The following is a 21,624-nucleotide window of genomic DNA, read 5'->3' as shown; positions in this document are numbered from 1 at the left end:
GGCCTTAGGAGAACTAGAACCTGGCCACATGGACTGTCTCCCTCTTCCCGAATTTGGTACGGTCCGACCCGCCCCTTCCCGCGCCACGTGACGTCATTCCGTTTCCGGCGTCTCGCGCAGTTCCGCCATGGCCTCCGAGGAAGCGAGCGGTAGCCCTCGTAGGTCTCGGCGGGAGCCGGAGGGGCGCGTCCTGCGACAGGACAAGTATTCGGTGCTTTTGCCCACTTACAACGAGCGCGAGAACCTACCGCTCATCGTGTGGCTGCTGGTGAAAAGCTTCTCCGAGAGGTAGCGTGCCCTGCCGCCCTCCCTGAGGAATGAGATGAGCTGGCTTCGCCGGCCTGGGTGTCGGCAGTTGGCTGCGCGAGGAGTCCCTGCAGGCCTCCCTTCGGCTCTTGAGGGAAGCCTCGGGGAGAAGGCCACCCTGCGAGAAAGAGGCGGCGGATACTTCTGGGGTTCATTCTGTGTCTCGGGTTCTCATTCTTGCCCTTGGGTTTTATGAGACGTTCCTTTTATTGTACACTCCCATCCTCTGTCCCCCAACCCCACCCCACGCCCCTGGTTGTCTTTTTCTTAGTAGCGTTGTCCACCTTTTCAGTCGGAGCGAGGTTGAAAGCTTGACCTCACTCCTACTTCTGGGTGGTCAGGATGCGGCAGGAGCCGGGAGACTAACCGAGCACGCTCACTCCCGCCCCCGTGCTGAGTGCTTATGTAAGCATGAGGTTTGATCTCTGTGGGTTAGGGAGCTGCTGCTGGCCTGGGCAACTTCGTTGGTCACTAGTGGATGTTTGGTGTGGTTGCTAGAAACTGGGGTTTTTAGAGTTTGAATTTGAAAGTGTTATACAATGTTTTTAAGATTTCGGAAGATCCTGGTATCAGTATGAAGTAGCTTGTTTTAGATCCAGTGGGATCGCGTATAGATGAAGATCTTTCTGTATCAACACATACAAACTTCGAAAATTAAGTAACTTTCTATATGGCTGTGTTATAATTTAACCAGGTCATCTCCGTGAACACAGATTATTTCTAGAGCTTTCTTGTTTTTCTTTTTTGACTTTTGTTTTACGAATGAAAACAGGTACTTTGTTCACACCATATTGTCCAGCATTTAGAAGAGCGCTTGACACACACTGAATGCTCCTTTATTAAATGACTGTTACAGCAAACATGCTCATACTTTTACTAGTGTACTGGGGATAAAGTCTTCAGGATGGAATTACTGGGTCAACTGATGTGCTTAAAATGGACAGTTATTCCCTCTCCTGCTTGCATGGTCACCCTTGCTCTCTCTCAAAAAAAAAAAAAAAACAACTAAAAAAACTAAAAAAGCTTTAGGGGCACCTGGTGGCTCAGTCGGTTGGGCATCTGACTTCAACCCAGGTCATGATCTCGCAGCTCTTGACTGCCACCCCCATACCTGCCCTCAGTGCAGAGCCCACTTTGGATCTTCTGTCTCCCTCTCTCTCTGCCCCTCCCCTACTCTCTCTCTCTCTCTCTCTCTCTCTCTCTCTCAAAAATATAAAAATCAACAAATTGCTCGCAGAAAAAATGATCGTACCACCTTAGGACTAGCATTATTTGGAGAGTGCCTGTTTCCCTATCAACCAGCCAACCTGAGCTTTATCAAACTTAACGTTTTTGAAAATGCTAATTGATGAAAAATATTGCTTTTTTAAAAAAATTTATTTTATTTATTTTGAGAGAGAGAGAGAGAGAGAGAGAGAGAATCCCAGGCAGGCCCCACACTGCCAGCACAGAGCCCAACGTGGAGCTCAGACTCACGAATCATGAAATTACCTAAGCCGAAATCAAGAATCAGACGCTAACCGACTCAGCCACCCAGGCGCCCTGTAACTAACTGTGTTGATGTACGTGGCTTCTTGCAGTTTTTGTACTCATATCTTTTTCTTTATTTTTTATTTTGGTTTTTACAACCACTTTGCAAATTAGAGAAATTATCTTAATATAGTTGATCTTGTTTATTTTGTCTTCTGATTCTCAAATATTTTTTACTTTAATCTGAGTGATGTTTAATGAAGGAAACAACTATTTTCAGATATGGTCAGATTACTTAAAGGGAGTTTAGCTTGATTCCTTTAAACTACCCTTACCCTCAGGTGTTCTGGGCACTTTGAAATGAGAGAAAGGAATAATTTGCTTATGAATGACTTCATTTCTTTATGAAGTATATCTCTTTCAGCATATCAACTGGAATCAACATCTTAACAGGTTTTGGCTTGTTAAGTACTAAAGCACCTAGCGGAGAAGGCTTAACAGATGGGCTGATTTTACCCTGCTTTTTGGATTTTGGGGCTGACTTTTGAAAGCCTTTTAACAGAATGAATGTTTTCTTGCTGATTTCCTTACATATGTTTATTAAGACCAAGAAGAAACAGTGTTGTGGGGGTTTGGTGTGCTTCCTTTACTTTGTCCTTAAGTTTCCCAATAAAGTTATCCAAAAAAAATCCAAAAGGGGGGTGGAGGAAGATGCAGTGATCACATGTACATCCAAGTATTGTGTTGGCTTATCTTTAGAATAGAAACTGTAACATAAAGTTAATGGAGAGCCAGCAGAGAGATTTTAATTTTGAAGCACATTAAAATCTTATGTAATTTTCTGTGCTCTTTCTAATGACGTGAGATAATGGTACAACTATTTGAAATAGTGGTGTAAAGATTATGTCACCATTTTAAAGAGGGTTTTTTGACAGATGAAATGAAATCCTATTTGTTCCTGATTATGTTATTTAAATTTATTTGGGATTAAATTGAAAAGAATATTCAGTCTAAGGTGGCTCAATGGGTTGTGGCCAACTCTTGATTTCTGCTCAAGTCATGATCTCGCGGTTTGTGTGTTAGAGGCCTGCTTGGGCCTCTGCCTCCATGCTGAGTGCGTGGAGTCTGCTTGGGATTCTGTCTTCCCTTCTCTCTGCTTCACCAGCACCACCCCCCCCCTCCACCCCAATGCACACTGTCTCTCTCAAATAGAACATTAAAAATAAATAAAAGAATATTAACTCAGCAACTCAGTCAACTTGAGATATCTTTTTTTTTGAAGCTTTTTTTTTTTTTTTTTTTTTTTTTGAGAGACAGAGACAAAGCGCCAGCCTGGGGAGGGGCAGAGAGAGTGGAAGACACAGAATCTGAAGCAGGCTCCAGTCTCTGAGCTGTCAGCACAGAGCCTGACGTGGGGCTCGAACTCATGAACCGCAAAATCATAACCTGAGCTGAAGTCAGACGCTCAACTGACTGAGCCACCCAGGTGCCCCTTGAGATATCTTTTAAATGTACTTTTGAAATATTTTTTATAACTAAGACTTGATGCTAAGGTTCTATAATACCACTTCCAAAGTAGGTAAGTAAAATTTTATGATATCCTATGGTATATAATGGACAGATGTATATGTAATCGCTGTGAGTTTTTAAACTAAAGAGTGTGTTTTTGATTTGAGAATTTTTTTTTATCTCAGGACTTCATTGTAATGTTTTTATCCATAGACTGCCAAGTTTGGAGGTAAAGTACTAAATGTTTGACATTTGTTTCATTTGGTAATTGAAGTTTTCTTTGGTGAATAATATGACATAAATTCCCACTTATATTGGTGAGGAAATAGTAATTTTAAAGTTATTTTTTAATTGGAGAGTATTGTCTCTGCAAGCAATACAAACTTTTTTTTTATTTTAGTGGAATCAGCTATGAAATTATAATCATAGATGATGGAAGCCCAGATGGAACAAGGGATGTTGCTGAACAGTTGGAGAAGATCTATGGGTCAGACAAAATTGTAAGTCACGTGAACATTCTGTCACATTAGTTGTGTTTGTAGGGGAAAGATGAGAAATGACAATACTTAAAGTCAATCTGTTTTTCTAGAAACTGAAATGAAAAAGAACATCTTGCTTGAGTTTTTCCATGTCTTTGGTAAATTGGGTCAGTAGCAATTTTACAGCAAAATAGTGAGCCTTTGGATAAAGTCTGTTTTCAGAACTTATTCTGCAGATGAGTTTTCTTGAAGGGCAAAATTAAAGCATGATATTGACAGGAATATTAATGGAACTGGATTGCAATTAGTAATATGTGTCATGATCTTTCTTGCTCCCCTTTTTTGCAACTATAAAAGCTTGTAGCTGGGAAACGTGATCGTTTCCATGTGAAGTTGGCATCTTTCTATTTGTCAGAGCACTTGGCATCTTTCTTTGTAGAACAATCATCTGGGAGTAGATTGACTCTCTGAGTCTTGAACTTTATAGAGTTTCCCACTGTACTTTAAAGGGTGTTGTTTTTCTGTTGGAGTAACTTAGATGTAGAATTCATTTTATAATGGCTTTATAATTTTTATTTTTTATTAAAATGTTTCTTTTAATGTTTATTTTTGAGGGATAGAGAGAGGCTGAGTGTGAGCAGGGGAGGGGCAGAGAGAATCTGAAGCAGGCTCCAGGCTCCAAGCTGTCAGCACAGAGCCTGATGGCACAGAGCCTGACAGGCAGGGCTCAAACTCAGGAAGCTCGAGATCGTGATATGAGCCAAAGTTGGACACTTAACTGACTCAGCTGCCCAGTGCCCCTATAATTTTTATTTTTGACCACTGGTTTATTTTTATAATGGTTTTTATTCATAAGTGTTTGAATACACTTGTGAGCTCTACTTTAGGTAATTTTGGGGTCCAAGCAGACAGTTGAATCCAGATTTAAACACATTCTGAGCATTGGGTATTTTAGAATTTGTATGGACCAGAGTTTCTCAGTCTTGGAACAATTGACATTTTGGACCTAATAATCCTTAGATGTGGGGGACTGTCCTGTATGTTACAGGACATTTAGCATCATCCCTGGACTCCACCCACTAGATGCCATTAGCAGCCCGTCTCCCCAGTGTGGCCACCAAAAATGTCTTTGAGTATCATCAAATGACCTCTTGTGGGCAAAATTGTCCACTCCTCCCAAAAGAGAACCATTGGTATAGATATAAAGAAAGAGGTCTCCTGGAGAACCTTTGTTGATATTTTCATCTTAAGAAATAGCAATTAAGCATTATAAAAAAAACTGTTGCAGGGTGCACAAGTTGGAGGAGATATTGGTTGATGGAAGGGAAGCATTTAAGGGGAACATGTTCCTCTTACACACATAGTAAATCTCTCCTATGCTAGTTATTCTTTCCATATCACATCTGGGCAACTCAAAGATCTATCACCCTTCCAATCCTCCTCCAGATGTACAGGAAGAGATTAAAAGTTGACAGATTTCCAGCCTTCTGTCAGTGACTTCTTATGATGCTAGGTTCGTTTTTTTGGCCACAGTCCCCCAGTTTTTCTTTTACAAGTTCTGGGCCAAAGCCACTAAATCACATGTTACATGTAGAATACTCTGAGTTAGGCACTTCTGTTTAAGCCAGGAATATCAACCTGACGATATTTTGAATACTTTTGCTATAGAACTTCAGCCTTGAGGTATAATTGATTGATCTTAGGATATGTCTACTAAATTGACCTTTTCAAATGCTAAAACAATATGGCCCTCAAAGAGTTCCATTTTTCCCATCAACCAATAAAATTCAAAATAATGAGGGGTGCCTGGGTGGCGCAGTCGGTTAAGCGTCCGACTTCAGCCAGGTCACGATCTCATGGTCCGTGAGTTCGAGCCCCGCGTCAGGCTCTGGGCTGATGGCTCGGAGCCTGGAGCCTGTTTCCGATCCTGTGTCTCCCTCTCTCTCTGCCCCTCCCCCGTTCATGCTCTGTCTTGCTCTGTCCCAAAAATAAATAAAAAACGTTGAAAAAAAATTTTTTTAAAAATAAAAAAAAATTCAAAATAATGAGAAAAAAACTGCATTCACTATTACGATTTTCTTATAGTTCCTTTGTTATTTTATGATCTTCAAATCATTTAAACTAGAAAAACTGCCCTTTTTTCCCCCTCAACAATATCAGGCCATGCCAGGCAACAATAATGGCCCTTCTTGCTTTTAAGTGACAAGTGCCACAAGTTTACTTGGGAGAGAAGATGGAGAAGGATTATTATTGAAGCTATTTTACAATATCTCAAAACATTAAGCACCAGATGCTTTGTTTGCTGGTCTTTCAAACTGGCTGGAATGAATGTTTCAGAAAATGAAGGAAGTTTGTTTGTTTTTTAACTCTATGTGAAGAAACTGAGCCAAGAGGTTAAGTCACTTCCAATGTCATATAGCTAATAAATAGCAGAGGTGGGACCATACAAAAGTAGAAGCACATACCTTGAACTGTTAGTGATGGTTATATAGGTCAGGGAGAGCTGAGGTTGTGGAGGGCTTCAGCCTTTCTGTGTCGAGTGCTTACATGACATTTGATTTACATCATCTGTTTCAGCCTCCAACCTGAGGTCAGATTATATCACCTATATTATTCCATAGTTTAGTATTTTTACAAGTTCTGATAATGTAATGCATGTTCATTACTTTTAAAACATCAAATATAACTAGGATTGAGAGGTTTGACTACTTAAAAACACCAAAATATTACCTCTGACAAAAAGATCAGTATCCTAATGAGATGTACAAAACCATAATTCATAAGAACTTTATATAAACAGCCAAAAATGGAAAAAATAAAATGAAAAAAAAAAGGGAGCCTCATTGATAGTACGGAATTGCAAAACAGGAGGAAAGTACAATTATTAGCCTTTTTTTTTTTAGTTTATTTTGAGAGCGCGTGCGCGAGAGACAGAGCACAAGTGGGGGAGGGGCAGAGAGAGAAGGAGACACAGAACCTGAAGCAGCTCCAGGCTTCCAGCTGTCAGCACACAGAGCCCAATGTGGGGCTCGAACTCAAACCGTGAGATCATGACCTGAGCCGAAATCGGACGCCCAACCGACTGAGCCACCCAGGCGCCACTATAATTAGCCTTTCTTAGCTGAAGATTTATTTTCATTATGGTAAAAAAAAAAAAAAAAAAAGTCCACTCAAATACTGTTGATCCTGGTTTTTCTAAAATGTCAAGATTTTCTATAGTAAAAATTTTTTAGAAAATAAGTTTTTTACCAAATCGTAGGGTCACATGAAGTATCTTATAAGCAGTTGTGGTGAGCATTCATCAGAGTGTGTGCCCAGCCCTCCTGCACGTACTTTCTGTGAGTTCACACTTGTCCTGATGGCTGTGAGATAAGCTCTGTTGTGCCCTTTACTGCTTTGAGCCATCCTCACTGATGTGAGGGGGCAGAAAAGGAAGGGGGTGGAATTAAGGATTTGAAAGTACAGCACACTAAATGAAACAGTGTGAACTTTTATTACCTAAGAAATGAAAAAACTACATTGTTGTCAAATGAAAAAGTTACTGATAAAACTGAAGTTGCCGTTTATGAACCTCCTAGTCCCTTCCCCAGGGGAGACCTCTGTCAGCAGTTTGGTGGGGGTGGCCTCAGACCTTTGTGCATGTGTGCGCATGGGTCTACATGTGGAGAACTGGGTAAGGTGGTGCTTTTGTTTTTTTAACGTAGATGTAATCTTCCTGCATTATTCTGTTGATTTGTAATTATAGCTTGGAGATCTTTTATTACTAAATTTTCTCATTCTTTTAACTGTAGCACAGCATTCTTTCATATGCAGCGTGGTTTATGTTTTATAAACACTTAAGAAAAGACTTTAATAGCAGAAACATAGGATTATAGAAGATCTAAGGTGAATTTTATTTTTTTTAATGCTCATTTATTTTTGAGAGACAGAGCACGAGTGGGGGAGGAGCAGAGAAAGAGGGAGACACAGAATCCGAAGCAGGCTCCAGGCTCTGAGCTGTCAGCACAGAGCCGGACGTGGGGCTTGAACTCACGAGCTATGAGATCATGACCTGAGCTGAAGTCGGACAATTAACTGACTGAGCCACCCAGGCGCCCCTCCCTGTTCAGTAAATTTTAATTACTGTACATGATTGATTGAGTGTCTAGTTCTCCTGTAAGAGCTCATCAAGCAGAAGTGTATTTTATCTTTGTTCCTCCCCAAGACTTGCATGCAGTTTGCATGTAGTAAAAAGTACTACAATCTGTCCTGGTTGAATTGAACTGAAAATACTCTGTTTAGAGATTTGCAGTCTGAGGCAGCCTGCTTATAGACTGGCAAATGCAGAAGGGGACAAGATAGGCTCAGTAGTGAGTCTGCTTGAGCCCTGTAAGAAACAGTAAGAAAAGAAAAAATACAATTTTTTTTGTTAGGAATATAACCCTAGGGGCACCTGGGTGGCTCAGGTGGTTAAGCATCCAACTCTGGGTTTTGGCTCAGGTCATGGTCTTGTGGTTTGTGAGTTCGAGCCCCACATGGGGCTGTCTCCTATCAGCACAGAGCCCACTCTGGATCCTCCTCTGTCCCCTTTCGGCTTACCCCTCCCCCGCATGTGCTTTGTCTCTCTCAAAAATAAACATTAAATATATATGTATGTATGTGTATATATTTAGGAATATAACCCTAAAGTCATGTAATTGTGGCATTAGAGAATGTAATGAGGTCATCCAAGGATAAAGTCAGGATAAGTTGATGGAGTGATGTCAGCATTTAAGATCATAAAAGGAGTTCAAAGAAAGGAGTATAAATACCCTTTCAGCCAGTGATTCAACTTTTAGGGTGCTAATTGCAGAAATAACTGGACCTTGGGACACCTGGGTGGCTCAGTCAGTTAAACATCTGACTCTTGATCTCTGTTCAGGTCATGATCTCCTGGTTCCTGAGATCAAGTCCTGCCTAGGGCTCAGTGCTGATTAGCATGGAGCCTACTTGGGATTCTCTCTGCCCCTTCCCCACCCCTTTTCACTCAGTGGTGCGCTTCCATTCATTGGTGCACTCTCTTTCTCAAAATAAGTAAATAAACTTTATATAAAAAAGAAAACGGGGCGCCTGGGTGGCTCAGTCGGTTAAGCATCCGACTTTGGCTCAGATCATGATCTCACAGCTAGTGAGTTTGAGCCCCGCTTTGGGCTCTGTGCCGACAGCTCAGAGCCTGGAGGCTGCTTCAGATTTTGTGTCTCCTCTCTCTGTCCCTCCCCTGCTCACGCTGTCTCTCAAAAATAAACAAACATTAAAAAAAAAAAAAGAGGACCTATACAAAAGGATATATGTACAAGTGTCTTTGTTGTAGGTATATTTGTAGTGGCGCAGATACCTGGAACCAACCTGAATGCCATTAACTAATGAATGACCATATATTGTCTAACTTGTAATCTTAAGCCTGTGTTTTTGTAATTGAGAAAAATAAAAAGGAAAACAAATCAAGAACTAAAAACTAAATCATTAAAATCACAAAAGGAATTGGGGAAACAAATGTGGCTATCAAATATTCCAAGAAGATATGGAATAAGTGGGTTAAATCCTCAGTTTTCCTAGGGATAGGAACCAGTAGATGTTGTTCAAAATGCTAAGTAATAGATATAATATACCATTTACATACTGTTTTCTGGTGGATAACTCCAGGAAAAAAAAAATGTTTAAAATTTGGCCTGCAGTGTTGGGGTGAAATTTTCCAAGCTGTTAAACTATTTGATTTGTTATTAAATACTAAGCACTTTTTCACTTTGGCAAAAAATGTTAAGCATACTTTGCTTAATGTCTAATATAAGGTCTAACATATGGAACTATGTTTCTGTTAAAAAGGGTAAGTACCTATAAAAAAATAATTTTTAATAGTTTTGTGTGTGTGTGTGTGTGTGTGTGTGTGTTAAAATGCTGTTTCTTATTCTTGTAGCTTCTAAGACCACGTGAGAAAAAGTTAGGACTGGGTAAGTATAACCTCTCACCCCTCATACCTGCTCCTTGCCTTGGTAAGGTGATCCAGTATGTGTTTTCCCAATTTGGAACAGGGCCAAAATACAGTGTCCTCCTGTAATGGTTTTTAATGTTCTTAGTGACATTGAAATGGTTTAACTTGAGTTGTCTCTATCTGTCAAAGCCCAGTTGGGAAAGCAGAAACCACTGTCAGTCTTTCAATGTAGGGAATTTAATAACGAAGAATCTGGTTACGCAGGTGAAGGAATGCTGAGAAGCCAAATGGAACTGTGATGCTACTCAGACTAGTAACAGCTAGTGGTTGCTACCACCCCTCGAAAGAAGCAACAATAGGAGATGGTGCTTTTGGAGCCCGGGAACCCCAGGTTATTTAGAAGGGGTTGGAATAATGGAGTGGGGGCTACCTGGCAGGAGCTGGAGCCATGGGGATACCCAGTCAGTGCTGGGATGCAGTGTAAGAGTGGGGACACACTTCGACTTTTCCTTTTCTCTCCTGGCAACTATCCCCTGGTGTCTCCCAAAGCGATTTGGCAGCCAGTTGACAAGAGCCCTTGGGAACTGTAGTTCCATGGAGTGTAGAACAGAGAAGGGGTCCGAGAGCAAATGTGTTGGGACCAGCACACCACTTTAGCTCTAAATCTTTGAGTATTTTTTTAGAAGTTGTAAACAGTTACTCTTTGTTTTTAAAAAAGAAAGCTTTTCCAGCTTTTAATTATAGGAGGTTATAGAAAATCTCAGATGAACTTGGTCCTTCCGAGATGAATATCTGAATGCCTTTATTTCTTTTCTTTTGGTTATAGTTGCTTATATTGGGAAATAATAGTAATTTTATTAAAAAATTGAGAGAGCATGGAGGAAGCACAGTTCTTTTTTGTTGTTTTTTAATGTTTATTTGATTTATTTTAGAGAACAAGAGAACACAAGCAGGGGAGGGGCAGAGAGAGAGGGAGACACAGAATCCGAAGCAGGCTCCAGGCTCTGAGCTGTCAACACAGATCCCTTGGGGGTCAAACTCACGCACTGTGAGATCATGACCTGAGCCAAAGTTGGATGCCTAACCGTCTGAGACACCCAGGTGCCCTGGAAGCACAGTTCTTAAAAATCGAGTACTTGCTGTCCTGAAGACCCTTAGTTCTCTGGCATCATAAAGTATCTGAATATCTGAACCCAGAAGTTCTTTGGGATTGAAGTAATCTGGAAACTGCTGTGAAAGCAACCAGGAATTACTAACCAGTCAGTAGCAATCCAAAAAGCTGTGATGGTGACTTTTGAGCAAAGGAAGTTAGAACTGAGTTCGGCCTTGGGGCACCTGGGTGGCTCAGTTGGTTAAACGTCTGGCTTCAGTTCAGGTCATAATCTCATGGTTCATGAGTTCCAGCCTCGTGTTGGGCTCTCTGCTCTCAGCACAGAGCCTGCTTCAGATCCTCTGTCGATCCTCTGTCCTCTCTCTGTCCCTCCCCTACTCCCGTGCTCGCTCGCTCGCTCACTCACTCTCATAAATATTTAGAAGACTTTGCCCTTACTAAGAAGATACTGTGGTGGCTTGGACCTGGAGAATGCAGGAATCCTCAAATCCCAATTTACCCTTACTTGCCAGGTCCATAGGGAATTTTTAGGCATGAGGGTGGCTAAATAATTCCTGGTTGTGCCTTTGATCCCAGACACCAGACCAGGGCTCTAGTGTATTAGGCTTATAGCGTAGAAGACATTCACTGGGTAGCTTTTATGAAGATGGGACAGGAGTGATGGGGAAGAGCAGAGGCAGGGCAATACTCGCCAGGTCAGGATCCAAGTATCAGAAGATGGTGTCTGGGACTAAGGTGAAGTTGGAGATGAAAGAACGGACTCGAGATGTTTTTTATTCTGAATAAATAGGATTTAACGGTAGTTTAGTTTTACCTCTGGAGAACTGCTGTATGCTTTTCAGATGCTTAATTTAATTTCTCGCCTGTTCACGAGTATACTTAAGCATTTCTGGTGATTTTCTTTAATGGATATGTTTTTGTTTTTAGGAACTGCATATATTCATGGAATGAAACATGCCACAGGAAACTACATAATAATTATGGATGCTGATCTCTCACACCATGTAAGTGGTATCTTTTTTTGTTAGCTATTCATGATAGGTTAAGCCTGTTTTACTGACTTCATGTTTATTTTTTTTTTAATTTCAGCCAAAATTTATTCCTGAATTCATTAGGTAGGTATTTCTAATATTTGAAAGAATTCTAATTCAAATCATTTATGTTGATTTTGGACTTCTTTTCATTTTTTTCATTCTTTACTAATTAAAAACGGACATGCTATTTTGTTTGCTGTCAAAATGGATACCAACATATCGATTTGAGGCTCTTGACTATAGATATGTGACTGATATATTTTAGGAACTAAGCAACAGATAATTCCTTTGTTACCTAAATTCTTCCAGAATATGGGAAAAGATGGAAGGTGACTTTGTTAAATGGAATTAAGCCCTGCATTGTAAGGGTGAAACACCATGAACAAATAGGGTTTATTCCAAGAATGCCAGGATGGTTCATCATCAGGAATTCATCAACATAATTTATCACATTAACAAAGCATGATTGAGTCTGTAGATGCTAAAAGGTATTTGATAAACTTCCTGGGTCACCTCTAATGAAAACTTGAAAGTAGAAAGAAAAGGAAACCACTTAAACTTGATGAAGAAAATCCAGTCCTAACACAAACATCTTACTAATTGGTGAAATGTTGAATCATTAATAAATGCATCAAGTTAGGCATACCAGCTGTTATTATACATGGATATTTTAAGTGATATATTAAGCATGTAGTATAAATATTGATAAAGGATACAAACTTGTATTTATTTGCAGGTAGTATAGTTGTATTCTTAGAAAATCCAAAACAACATGAAACCTCTCAGAATAAGAATGTGGAAGCTGTGCTCAGTGTAAGCTGAATATACTAAAACAAAATTAGGTAACGTTTCTCCCCTGTTTAGATCACTTCAGGCTCTTTTTTTGCCCTTCAAACTGCTGTGTGATCTGGCCCCTCTGCCCCTCTCCTTTGCCTAAAATGTTCTTTCCTTTCTCCTTCATAGCCAACTATTCTCATCCTTTGATCTCTGCATAAAGTCCCTTCAGAGATACCTTGTCTGCTTATATGTTTAATACCCAAAAGCCCCTTTGACCTGTGAAGGAAATGAAATCAGGGGAATAGAAAATTTGTGAAAGACAGAAATAGGCCATATGTAGGAGAAAGCCCAATGGCTGATAAACCCAAGAGAAGATACCCTGGCATGTTGTCAGGGAAATGCAATTGAAATAACTGTGGTAGTATTTTATTACCCGTTAGTTCGTCATAATTACAAACTTAAAGAGCAGCACATCTAGTGCCAATAAGATGGTGGGAAGTGGACACACAAATATTGCCGGAGAAATGGGAGTTGCTACAACCTTTTTGGAAAGTAATTTCTGGTGATACCTGTTAGAAAGACTCCTAAGCTTTATTTTGGCAAATCTGTTAGGTTCCACTTTGGGTCGTCTAAGCACCAGGATGTACATTTATAAAAACATTGCCACACTTCATTGTGGTTGTGTTGTTGGTGGGGAAACCCACCATGAAAACAACCATATAAGTATGTAGGTTCAGTGTTCTGTGGGACATTTTTGCAGCTATTGGAAAAAATGGGGAAATTCTCTGTTGACCTATAGGGATGTCCATGGTTCCATTATGTATGTGGTTAATGTACACAAGGCAGTTGCAAAATGTACTTTTTTGGGTTCCAGTTTTGTTAAAGCAACCAGAAAGCCTGGAGTTCTGTGTGTCTTTATCTTTCTGCAAAGAGAAAGGTCTGGAGGGTTACCAGACTGTTTTAGCACTGTTTACTTCATGGGGCCGAGAACAGAAAGGAGGGAGATTACATCTTAGGATGGTTTCACATGGTACAATCAGCAAGTACTAGTTTTTTAGTTTTAGAAGTTAACAAAGGGGAAAAAAATCAGAATTGAAATATTACATCAAAAGATTTCTTAGTGGTATATATAGTTCATGTTTTCTTGGCATTATATTTCCTGTGCAAGTCTTAAAAGTTCTTTTTGTATAACTCATGAAAATAACTATTGAAAGCTCAATAGCTTTTTCTAATTGACAACTGATTTTTTCTATAGGAAGCAGAAGGAGGGTAATTTTGACATTGTCTCTGGAACTCGCTACAAAGGAAATGGAGGTGTATATGGCTGGGATTTGAAAAGAAAAATAATCAGGTATAGACATGTGCTATGGTTTCTCTCTTGTTTACTGTAACTGGACATATGTTTGTAACAGGTATTTGGATTAAATCACCATGGTGCTTTGGGATTTCTGGGACCAGATTGTTAACTTCATGTATATGTATGTATGTATGTACATATGTATATGTGTATATATATATAGTCATCTCAAATGTATGTAATCATTTCAAATAAATGAGACACTTCATGATCAGCTATTACTAAGCAGCAAAAGTAGTGAGGCTTTGGAGTCAGACCTGGGTTAAAATCCTGATTGTGTCATTTAATCCCTGTGTCACATAGCATATTGTACCTTTTCTAGCCTTACTTCCCTCATCATAAAATGGAAATGAAACATACTGTTTCAGTTTTCTATCACTGTATAACAAACTGTGTCAAAGCTGAGTGACTTAAAACAACTATTTCTCCTCATTCTGTGACTTGGTTGATGGTTCCCCTGCTAGCTTCACCTGGGCTCATTCTTGCAGCTTCTTCAGCTGGAAGGTCAGGGTCAGGTAGGCTGAAAGATCCAAGATGGCCTCATTCCTGTATCCAGTCGTTGGGGCTGGTTGTTGTCTGGGGCATCTCACTACTGCACCTTCGGGAAAGCTTGGCCAGTGTCTTCACATGGCATCCTAAGGGCAGCATCCAAGAGTCCTAAGGCTGCAGCAGCAAGGCCTCCTAGTCCTAGGCTCTGGAGCTAACAGCATTCCTTTTTGGTCAAAGCAAGCCCATAATCAAGTGGTGAGGAAGGAGAATCCACTTCTTACTGGTCTTCATCCACAAGGAATTTGTGAGCATATTTAATCTACATCACTTTTTTGTGCTTATTAGGAAGATGAGGTCAATTCTAATCCATAAAGGATCTATCCAGCTTACTATGTTACACATGACGACATAATTTTATACAAATTCTTACTAATGTTAGTGTTTTTTATCACCCTTTTCATCCCTATTGAAGATTCTGTTGAGTTCATCTCCGTTCTGCTTCTTAAATGTGGAACCTTGGGCAAGTCGTTTAAGACCTGTAGGACCCCCAGCCTTCAGTGAAATGAAGGGGTTGGATAAAGCAGAGAAAAAATCCTACACTACTTTTTCCTGTTCGCTCTTTCTCTCCCGTGCACACACACACACTATATACACCATTTGAATGGATCACCACACGTGGGGCAAAACCATCAGTATTTTCCACAGGCTCTCCAGATGATTCTGTTGTACAACCAACATTCAGAACAACAGATGAGTGATCTCTCTCTCTCAGACCCCTCTGAATTTGGTCATCAGAACTCTTATTTAAAATAAGGGAATCCCGATCAGATACAATTTACAGCTTTTAGTTGGATCATTAAGTTATATTGAGTTGTGTTTGTCATCACTTGTTAATGTCTGCACTGACTTAGTATATAAACTCCTGAGAAAGATTATGTAATCACTTACCCAAGGTCTCATTTGTGTGATCCAGAATTAGAATTAGAATCCAAGTCTGTCTCACCCTTGCTGCATATTTTAAAAACAACCCCCCATTTAAAAATACATTATCTTGACCGGCACCCTGGTGGCTCAGTCATTTAAGCGGCAATGCCTGATTTTGGCTCAGGTCATGATCTCAGTTCGAGAGTCCAAGCCCCATGTCAGGCTCTGCGCTGACAGCTCAGAACCTGCTTAGGACTCTCCCTCTCTTTCTGCCCTCCCCTACTCGCGTGCTCACTCTTGCATGTGCATGCTCTCTCTCTCTCTCCCTCTCTCAAAAATAAATAAATAAACATTAAAAAAAAAATATATTCGCTTGAATAGAGCTGCAAGTACATACGTATACATACACACATAAACATATACACATGCTTTCCTTTGATTAAACCCATCTTGGGGAGGTAAACTGTGTCCTAGAATTTTTTTGTTATCTATTAGAAGCATCTTGAAAGGGAAAATGTTTTTGAAATTAGCCATTATCCCAGCTATATGACTAATCATGTTATTTGTATAAAAATAATCTTTCCGAGGGAGGGCCTTGGTAGTTAGTTACCTTGGCTTTGGAGAGAAACTGTTCTTTCCAGTTTGCCCCGGAAAACTTTTTTTTCTGAATCGGAGTTTACTAAAATAGCTGCAATAAAAAAGTCACTTTTTCCAAGGGCAAGTAAAGTCTTTTTGAAATGTTAATAATAGCTATTAGTAATAGCTTGAAACTGATACTTGGTTGTGTTGGAAGCACACATCCTGTCATTGTTGTAGACTGGATGTCTTTGCTAAAATTCATGTGTTAAAGTACCTTACCCCCAAAGCATTGGTATTTGGAGGTGGGGCCTTTGGGAGGTAATTTAAATATAGTGACCATGGGGCACTCATGGTAGGATTAGTGCCCTTTCAAGAAGAGACCAGAGAGATTGGCTTCTCTTGGCCTCCTCCCCTCAGCACATAGCATGAAGGCAGCCCTTTAAGCTGGGAAGAGGGTCCTCCTCAGGAACCAAGTCTGCTGCACCTTGATCTTGGACTTCCCAGCCTTCAGAACTGTGAGAAATGAATATAAGCCACCCAGTCTGCAGTATTTAGTTATAGTGGCCCAAGGAGACTGACACAGTCTCAGAATGAACCTTTGTTCAATTTCCACAGATTGCCAAAAACCAAAACCCTTTCCCACTTGTATACTTTCTTTAAAAAAAAAAAAAAAAAAAAAAAGCCATATTTATGCAGACTGACCTGTTGCATTACTTGAAATCCACAATCCCTTGTTGCTGATTAGAATCTGAAAAGGATACTCCAAATCCCTGATCCCTTTTGCTCTCTGAGAGATGCTCATAATTCTAAATAATGGCTGTTGGCAAATAGGCAAGTTGAATTTAAAATGTTACCTTTCTTACCTAAAATTTATAAGAATGATTGTTTTATAGGTTCCCTCTACATGTCACATTTGAGAATAAAAGTCCCCATTTTCTGAAAAATGAGAATGTCAAATCTTTTACTGACTAAACTTTTTTATAAAATTAACATTTTTTTAAATGTTTATTTTTGAAAGAGAGGGCATGAGTGGGGTAGGGGCAGAGAGAGAGGGAGACAGGATCCGAAGCAGGCTTGGCACTGAGAGCAGAGAGCCCGATGTGGGGCTCATGAACCATGAGATCATGACCTGAGCTCAAGTCAGATGCTTAACTGATTGAGCCACCCAGGCACCCCTATAAAATTGACATTTTTGTGAAACAGTTGTATTTATGAAATTTGTGTAGCAATTTTAGCACTTTGATCTCAGATGTGTTTCTCTTGTTTAAAAAATGTATTTTATAAAGAAAATCTGATTGTTTTATTTAACAGCCGTGGGGCCAATTTTATAACTCAGATTTTGCTCAGACCAGGAGCATCTGATTTAACAGGAAGTTTCAGGTACAGTAAAAACTTGTAATTTTATATTTCCTATATAAACTTTCTTGCTATACAGTGGCTTATTTAGGAAATGCTTTTCATTTCTACCCCATTTTTCTTCTGGAACACACAAAGGCCGACTGAAGTTCCTTCAGAGTTGCTAATGAGGCCTAAGCATCTTCTTAAGGAAAAATGTGTACTTTCTAAAGAGCATCCAAGGCAGGGCTTAGGTTAGTGTGTTTGTTAACATTCTCACTGGTGCTCAGCCCCTTGGGGGCCCCCAGAGGGCCAAGGTGGTTATTCAACTGCTTATTCAGAACATGGCTGTCACTGGTGATGTGCTCCAAAGAACACGTCTACCAGCAATTTTCTGCAATTTATATGAATATTTATGGCACAGTCCACAGAAAAGTTTAAAGACTTCAGTTACCTTGTTCTCCATATGCTTTCAATTAAAAAGCAAGCCTTGTTTAATTGGAATAAAGCCTCCTGCCAGGCTGGGAAGGGGTAATTTTTGTTTGTTTTGGGGGGGGGGTATGTTTTTAATTTTTGAACTGCTATAGTAGATGAACTGTTTCGTATGACCATGCCAAATGACTAAAGACTGCCACTTTTTTGTCTCTGAAGCTAGAAGATGTCTGTTCCTCTACTTTAAGGCCTAAACCTCATGCATTAGTTGATAATTTATATTACTTGATACTTGCTCTTTTCCATTAAATGTTGATTCTTTTTTTTTGTTTTGTTTTGTTTTTTAGTATTGACACTCTAGGTTAAGCTAGGTTAAGACAGGAATTTAGGCATCACAGGATTGAGGCAGTCCTGGTAAGATACAGCTATTACCAATTAAGGTCACAGTTAGATATGTATAATGGACAGATGTCCAGCCCAACTTTAGATGGGCAGCAGGCCAAACAGATCCCATCAAATTTACAGAGTAAGACAGAGGAGCTAAGAAGTCCTGTGGGTGAACCCAGTCACTTTCTTCAGGAACTCTCCCTTAAGTCCCCTAGAGGTACTTCAGTTTATCCCAGGGAATTTATTTAGTAGATCTTGGGAAATAGAAACTGGTCATAGGCATTTGTGAGGAAACACCTGTTCGTTACTGAGTGTGTTCTGCTTTATATTGTGGATTCATCATCATCTGTCAACTCTATTGTTGCAATATTTGGAACAGTTTCCCTTTGTTCAACCTGAAAAATAAATTTTAAGAAAATTTAAAAACTAAAAACAGTGGGTGGTTCTGCTTCAAGTGATTCACTTTACCCTATTTTTATAACTTCCTTAAAAGACACTAAGAATTCATTTTCAAAATTATTCTGAATTATTTACCAAATATTTCATGACCATTCTGGTTCAGGACAAGTGTCATAATCATCAGCTGTGACCACTTCTCTGCATACAGATGGCTAGTGAAAGTTTTAGGTTTTATAAATACCAGTGAACTTTCCAAAGATCAGGTTACATGTAGGCAAGTGTATTTACCTAGGTGTTCATGTATATTTTAATTTCTCACAGGTTATACCGAAAAGAAGTCCTCCAGAAATTAATAGAAAAATGTGTTTCCAAAGGCTATGTCTTCCAGATGGAGATGATTGTTCGGGCAAGGCAGTTGAATTATACTATTGGCGAGGTAGGCAACTGATGGTAAATAGTCCACTGTATTCCTTGTAAAGGAACAATAGGTTTACACTTTTTATAATAAAAAGTTTAACTTGCACAACTACTGAATAAATGTGGAAAGCTTCCAGTTGTTTAGAATGTCCGTGCACTAAAGGATGAAAATTCATTTCACTGCCAAATTACTACCTACATTTGACCTAAGATGTAAAACTTTAATAGAAGGCAGCATTCTCTTTTAAAGGATTAAAAGCTACTGGTACCTTACTCATTTTGCCCTTTCTTCTGGTCACCCAGCCTTGTGGGATGAGTGTCTTTGCTCCTTTTCTTCTTGCCGTTGCCAGCAGCCACCCTAATGATGAATCCTTTTGCCATTTCCGAGGAGTAAATGAAAAGGACAGGAATATTTCCATCCAGCTAGTGAGCTCTCAGGGAAGGCTCTCCTCACTTAACACTAATGTTTGTATTCATAGCAAGAAAATAGCTAACTAGATTGCCATTTCTCGTGTGGACGTTCCAAGATTTTTAACTGAACACTAACATAGTGACAGATAAATTTAATGGACTACTGAAAAATTGTACTTTTGGAGTATCAATTTTTTTTGAAGTACAGGCTGAAACTTTGGTAAACCAGCTTAATATTCAGGATCAGTGCTTTCAGACAGTTGTAGATTTGGTTCATATGACCGATTTTTACATAATGAAATGTTTAAAGATTTGGAGGTACACACAATTGCTGTAAGAATCCTCTAATTGTGAACTTACTTGAAGGACTTGGCTATCAGAAGTTAAATTTTATTTGTATTGTATTGGTGTATGCCTGCTATACTTCCTTTCTAATATTTTTGAAGGCTGACTTATCATATATATTTTTTTAACTAGGTTCCAATATCTTTCGTGGATCGTGTTTACGGTGAATCCAAGTTGGGAGGAAATGAAATAGTCTCTTTCTTGAAAGGATTATTGACTCTTTTTGCTACTACATAAAAAGAAAGTTATTCATTATACTTATCATGTTGATTCATTTAAACATAAAAGAAGCCTGGTTGCTGATTTTTATAAAATGTACTCTTAGAGCATAAATCATAAGGTAAGGTAAATTTCATACCAATCTTTTTTCTGAGGAAACTACATTTTATATGTCAAATTAAATTAGAAAAACGAGCAGTGTTCTCAATTTTCACTTGCATTTTGCTGTATTAAGACTTGTAAATAAATGTATTTGGTTTTTTTTTTTTTTTTTTTATCCCAGAAAATATTGCTTTCATTAGAATATGAGTGCAGAATTTCTTACATGGGGAAGATTTTGAAGTATATAAAAACTGGATTCATAGCTCTTTGTAATAGTGTCAGAAGTAAGAAAAATGTTAATTTTATTCATGAAATATATATGGCTGTTTCTGTATGAATGAACAAGTAGACACATCTGCCCCTTCTTAAAAAATGTATCTCAAATTTCTTAGATAAAATAATATATCCAGATCACAATTTTAGAATTTGGCCCTTTGTAGCTGTTGTGTTGATGAAGCATTACATCTGTCAAAGCAAGTCTATTTAAAATACATACTGTGAATTGGAAACTTGACATCAGTTGATGGCATAGTTTTTTTCTCCCCTATCCTGAGCAGTAGCTTCTATCAGTAAGAAAAGAATACTGATGACATATTAAGGTATCGATATTTTAATGACTTTTAAGACTTAGCTGCTATAGCACTTTTTAAACATCTTACTCTTACTAAGCTGTAAGTGTTCTGCCAGGTAAATTGCAGGCTAAGTTGTTCCTGAAAGCCAGCACGAATGTTCTGTGTACCTATCTTGTCTAACCTGGGTGTTTCAAAAACACGAAATTTCTAACTGTAGTATAGCTTATGGAACATACAGTATCTTTTAAGTTTGCAGGAAGTCATACTTTGAGCAAATAAGCTTAGAAACGAGTTGACTTGCAGATAAGAGACATCTCTAAGTTATTTAACAAGCATATTTATTGAACTGTATTCCTAATTACATTTTCCTGGCTTAATTTGGCTGCTAAAGAAACTCAGAGTCTGATTTTTCCATTGCATTTCTAACAGATACTACCAGAAATTAATACCAGGACATAAAACCTTTGGTGTCATTTTGAACATTACCTGTTCCCATAATTGAATCCATAGGACACATTCCAATAGGGCCTCTACTATTCTGTTTCCCTTTTACACGGAGCTATGTAGCCAGCCAGCACACTACAGACCCACCTCCCTTGGGGAAGTGACGTCTCTTCGTCATTAATAACAACTAGAAAGCTCATCACTGTTGGATGTAAAATTAGTTTTAAGCTAATGAAACACCGTACTTGCTGTTGTGGTTGAATGTTTAGAATCTCTTCTACTTCATCTAAACCCAGAGTTTTTATTGTCAGGTCTGTGGAGCAGAGATGAAGTAACTACCTCAGAACTCACTAGAGTAGATAGCTATCTTTTGCCTTTTTAATCTTTTTGGTTCTTACACCCACAGTCATTACAACACTGTCACTATTGGAATTTATAGTAAAGAAAGTATTTGAGCAATGAAGACTTTTCATTACTTAGAAGTTATTTAGAAAATCTGGACTATTTAGATGCATTTTTTTTAGTAAATATGATGAGCACTAAAATATTCTTAAACATTTACATGTCAATCTAGCATCT

At 39.0% G+C, this 21,624-nt stretch overlaps 2 protein-coding genes across 3 annotated transcripts in view; both read left to right on the top strand.

Moving 5' to 3' along the window:
* Positions 1-99: 99 nt before the first annotated feature.
* On the top strand, positions 100-20,543 carry DPM1 (dolichyl-phosphate mannosyltransferase subunit 1, catalytic). Of its 2 annotated transcripts, XM_025931790.2 has the most exons (9): positions 101-288; positions 3,686-3,785; positions 9,697-9,730; positions 11,750-11,826; positions 11,912-11,937; positions 13,889-13,984; positions 17,294-17,362; positions 18,857-18,971; positions 19,841-20,543. In XM_025931790.2, exons 1-9 carry the CDS (start codon positions 128-130, stop codon positions 19,943-19,945), a joined length of 783 nt encoding a protein of 260 aa, XP_025787575.1. In that variant the 5' UTR covers positions 101-127; the 3' UTR covers positions 19,946-20,543. The 2 variants fall into 2 exon arrangements, with proteins under 2 accessions (XP_086558616.1, XP_025787575.1); XM_086702490.1 differs by lacking the exons at positions 17,294-17,362; positions 18,857-18,971; positions 19,841-20,543 and adding an exon at positions 14,952-15,081 and having other exon boundaries at positions 100-288.
* ADNP (activity dependent neuroprotector homeobox) overlaps positions 19,934-21,624 on the top strand; it is a 34,178-nt gene continuing 32,487 nt past the window's right edge. The window contains exon 1 of the mRNA XM_086702488.1: positions 19,934-20,048. The gene's annotated coding sequence lies outside the window, so the exon portion shown is untranslated. The remainder of the gene's footprint in view (positions 20,049-21,624) is intronic.

This window comes from Puma concolor, chromosome A3 (genome assembly GCF_028749965.1).
Source record: "Puma concolor isolate L17-30 chromosome A3, mPumCon1.1.hap2, whole genome shotgun sequence".
Taxonomy (NCBI): domain Eukaryota; kingdom Metazoa; phylum Chordata; class Mammalia; order Carnivora; family Felidae; genus Puma; species Puma concolor.
The sequence above is the reverse complement of the archived record's forward strand: the minus strand, read 5'-3'. Positions and strand labels throughout refer to the sequence as shown.

What these genes read in the sequence shown, in the direction of transcription:
- DPM1 (XM_025931790.2), top strand. Translation starts at nt 128, where the DNA reads ATGGCCTCCGAGGAAGCGAGCGGTAGCCCTCGTAGGTCTCGGCGGGAG. An exon ending in TTTATTCCTGAATTCATTAG is followed by an intron (nt 11,938 to 13,888) that starts GTAGGTATTTCT and finishes TTTTTTCTATAG; the next exon opens with GAAGCAGAAGGAGGGTAATT. An exon ending in GATTTAACAGGAAGTTTCAG is followed by an intron (nt 17,363 to 18,856) that starts GTACAGTAAAAA and finishes AATTTCTCACAG; the next exon opens with GTTATACCGAAAAGAAGTCC.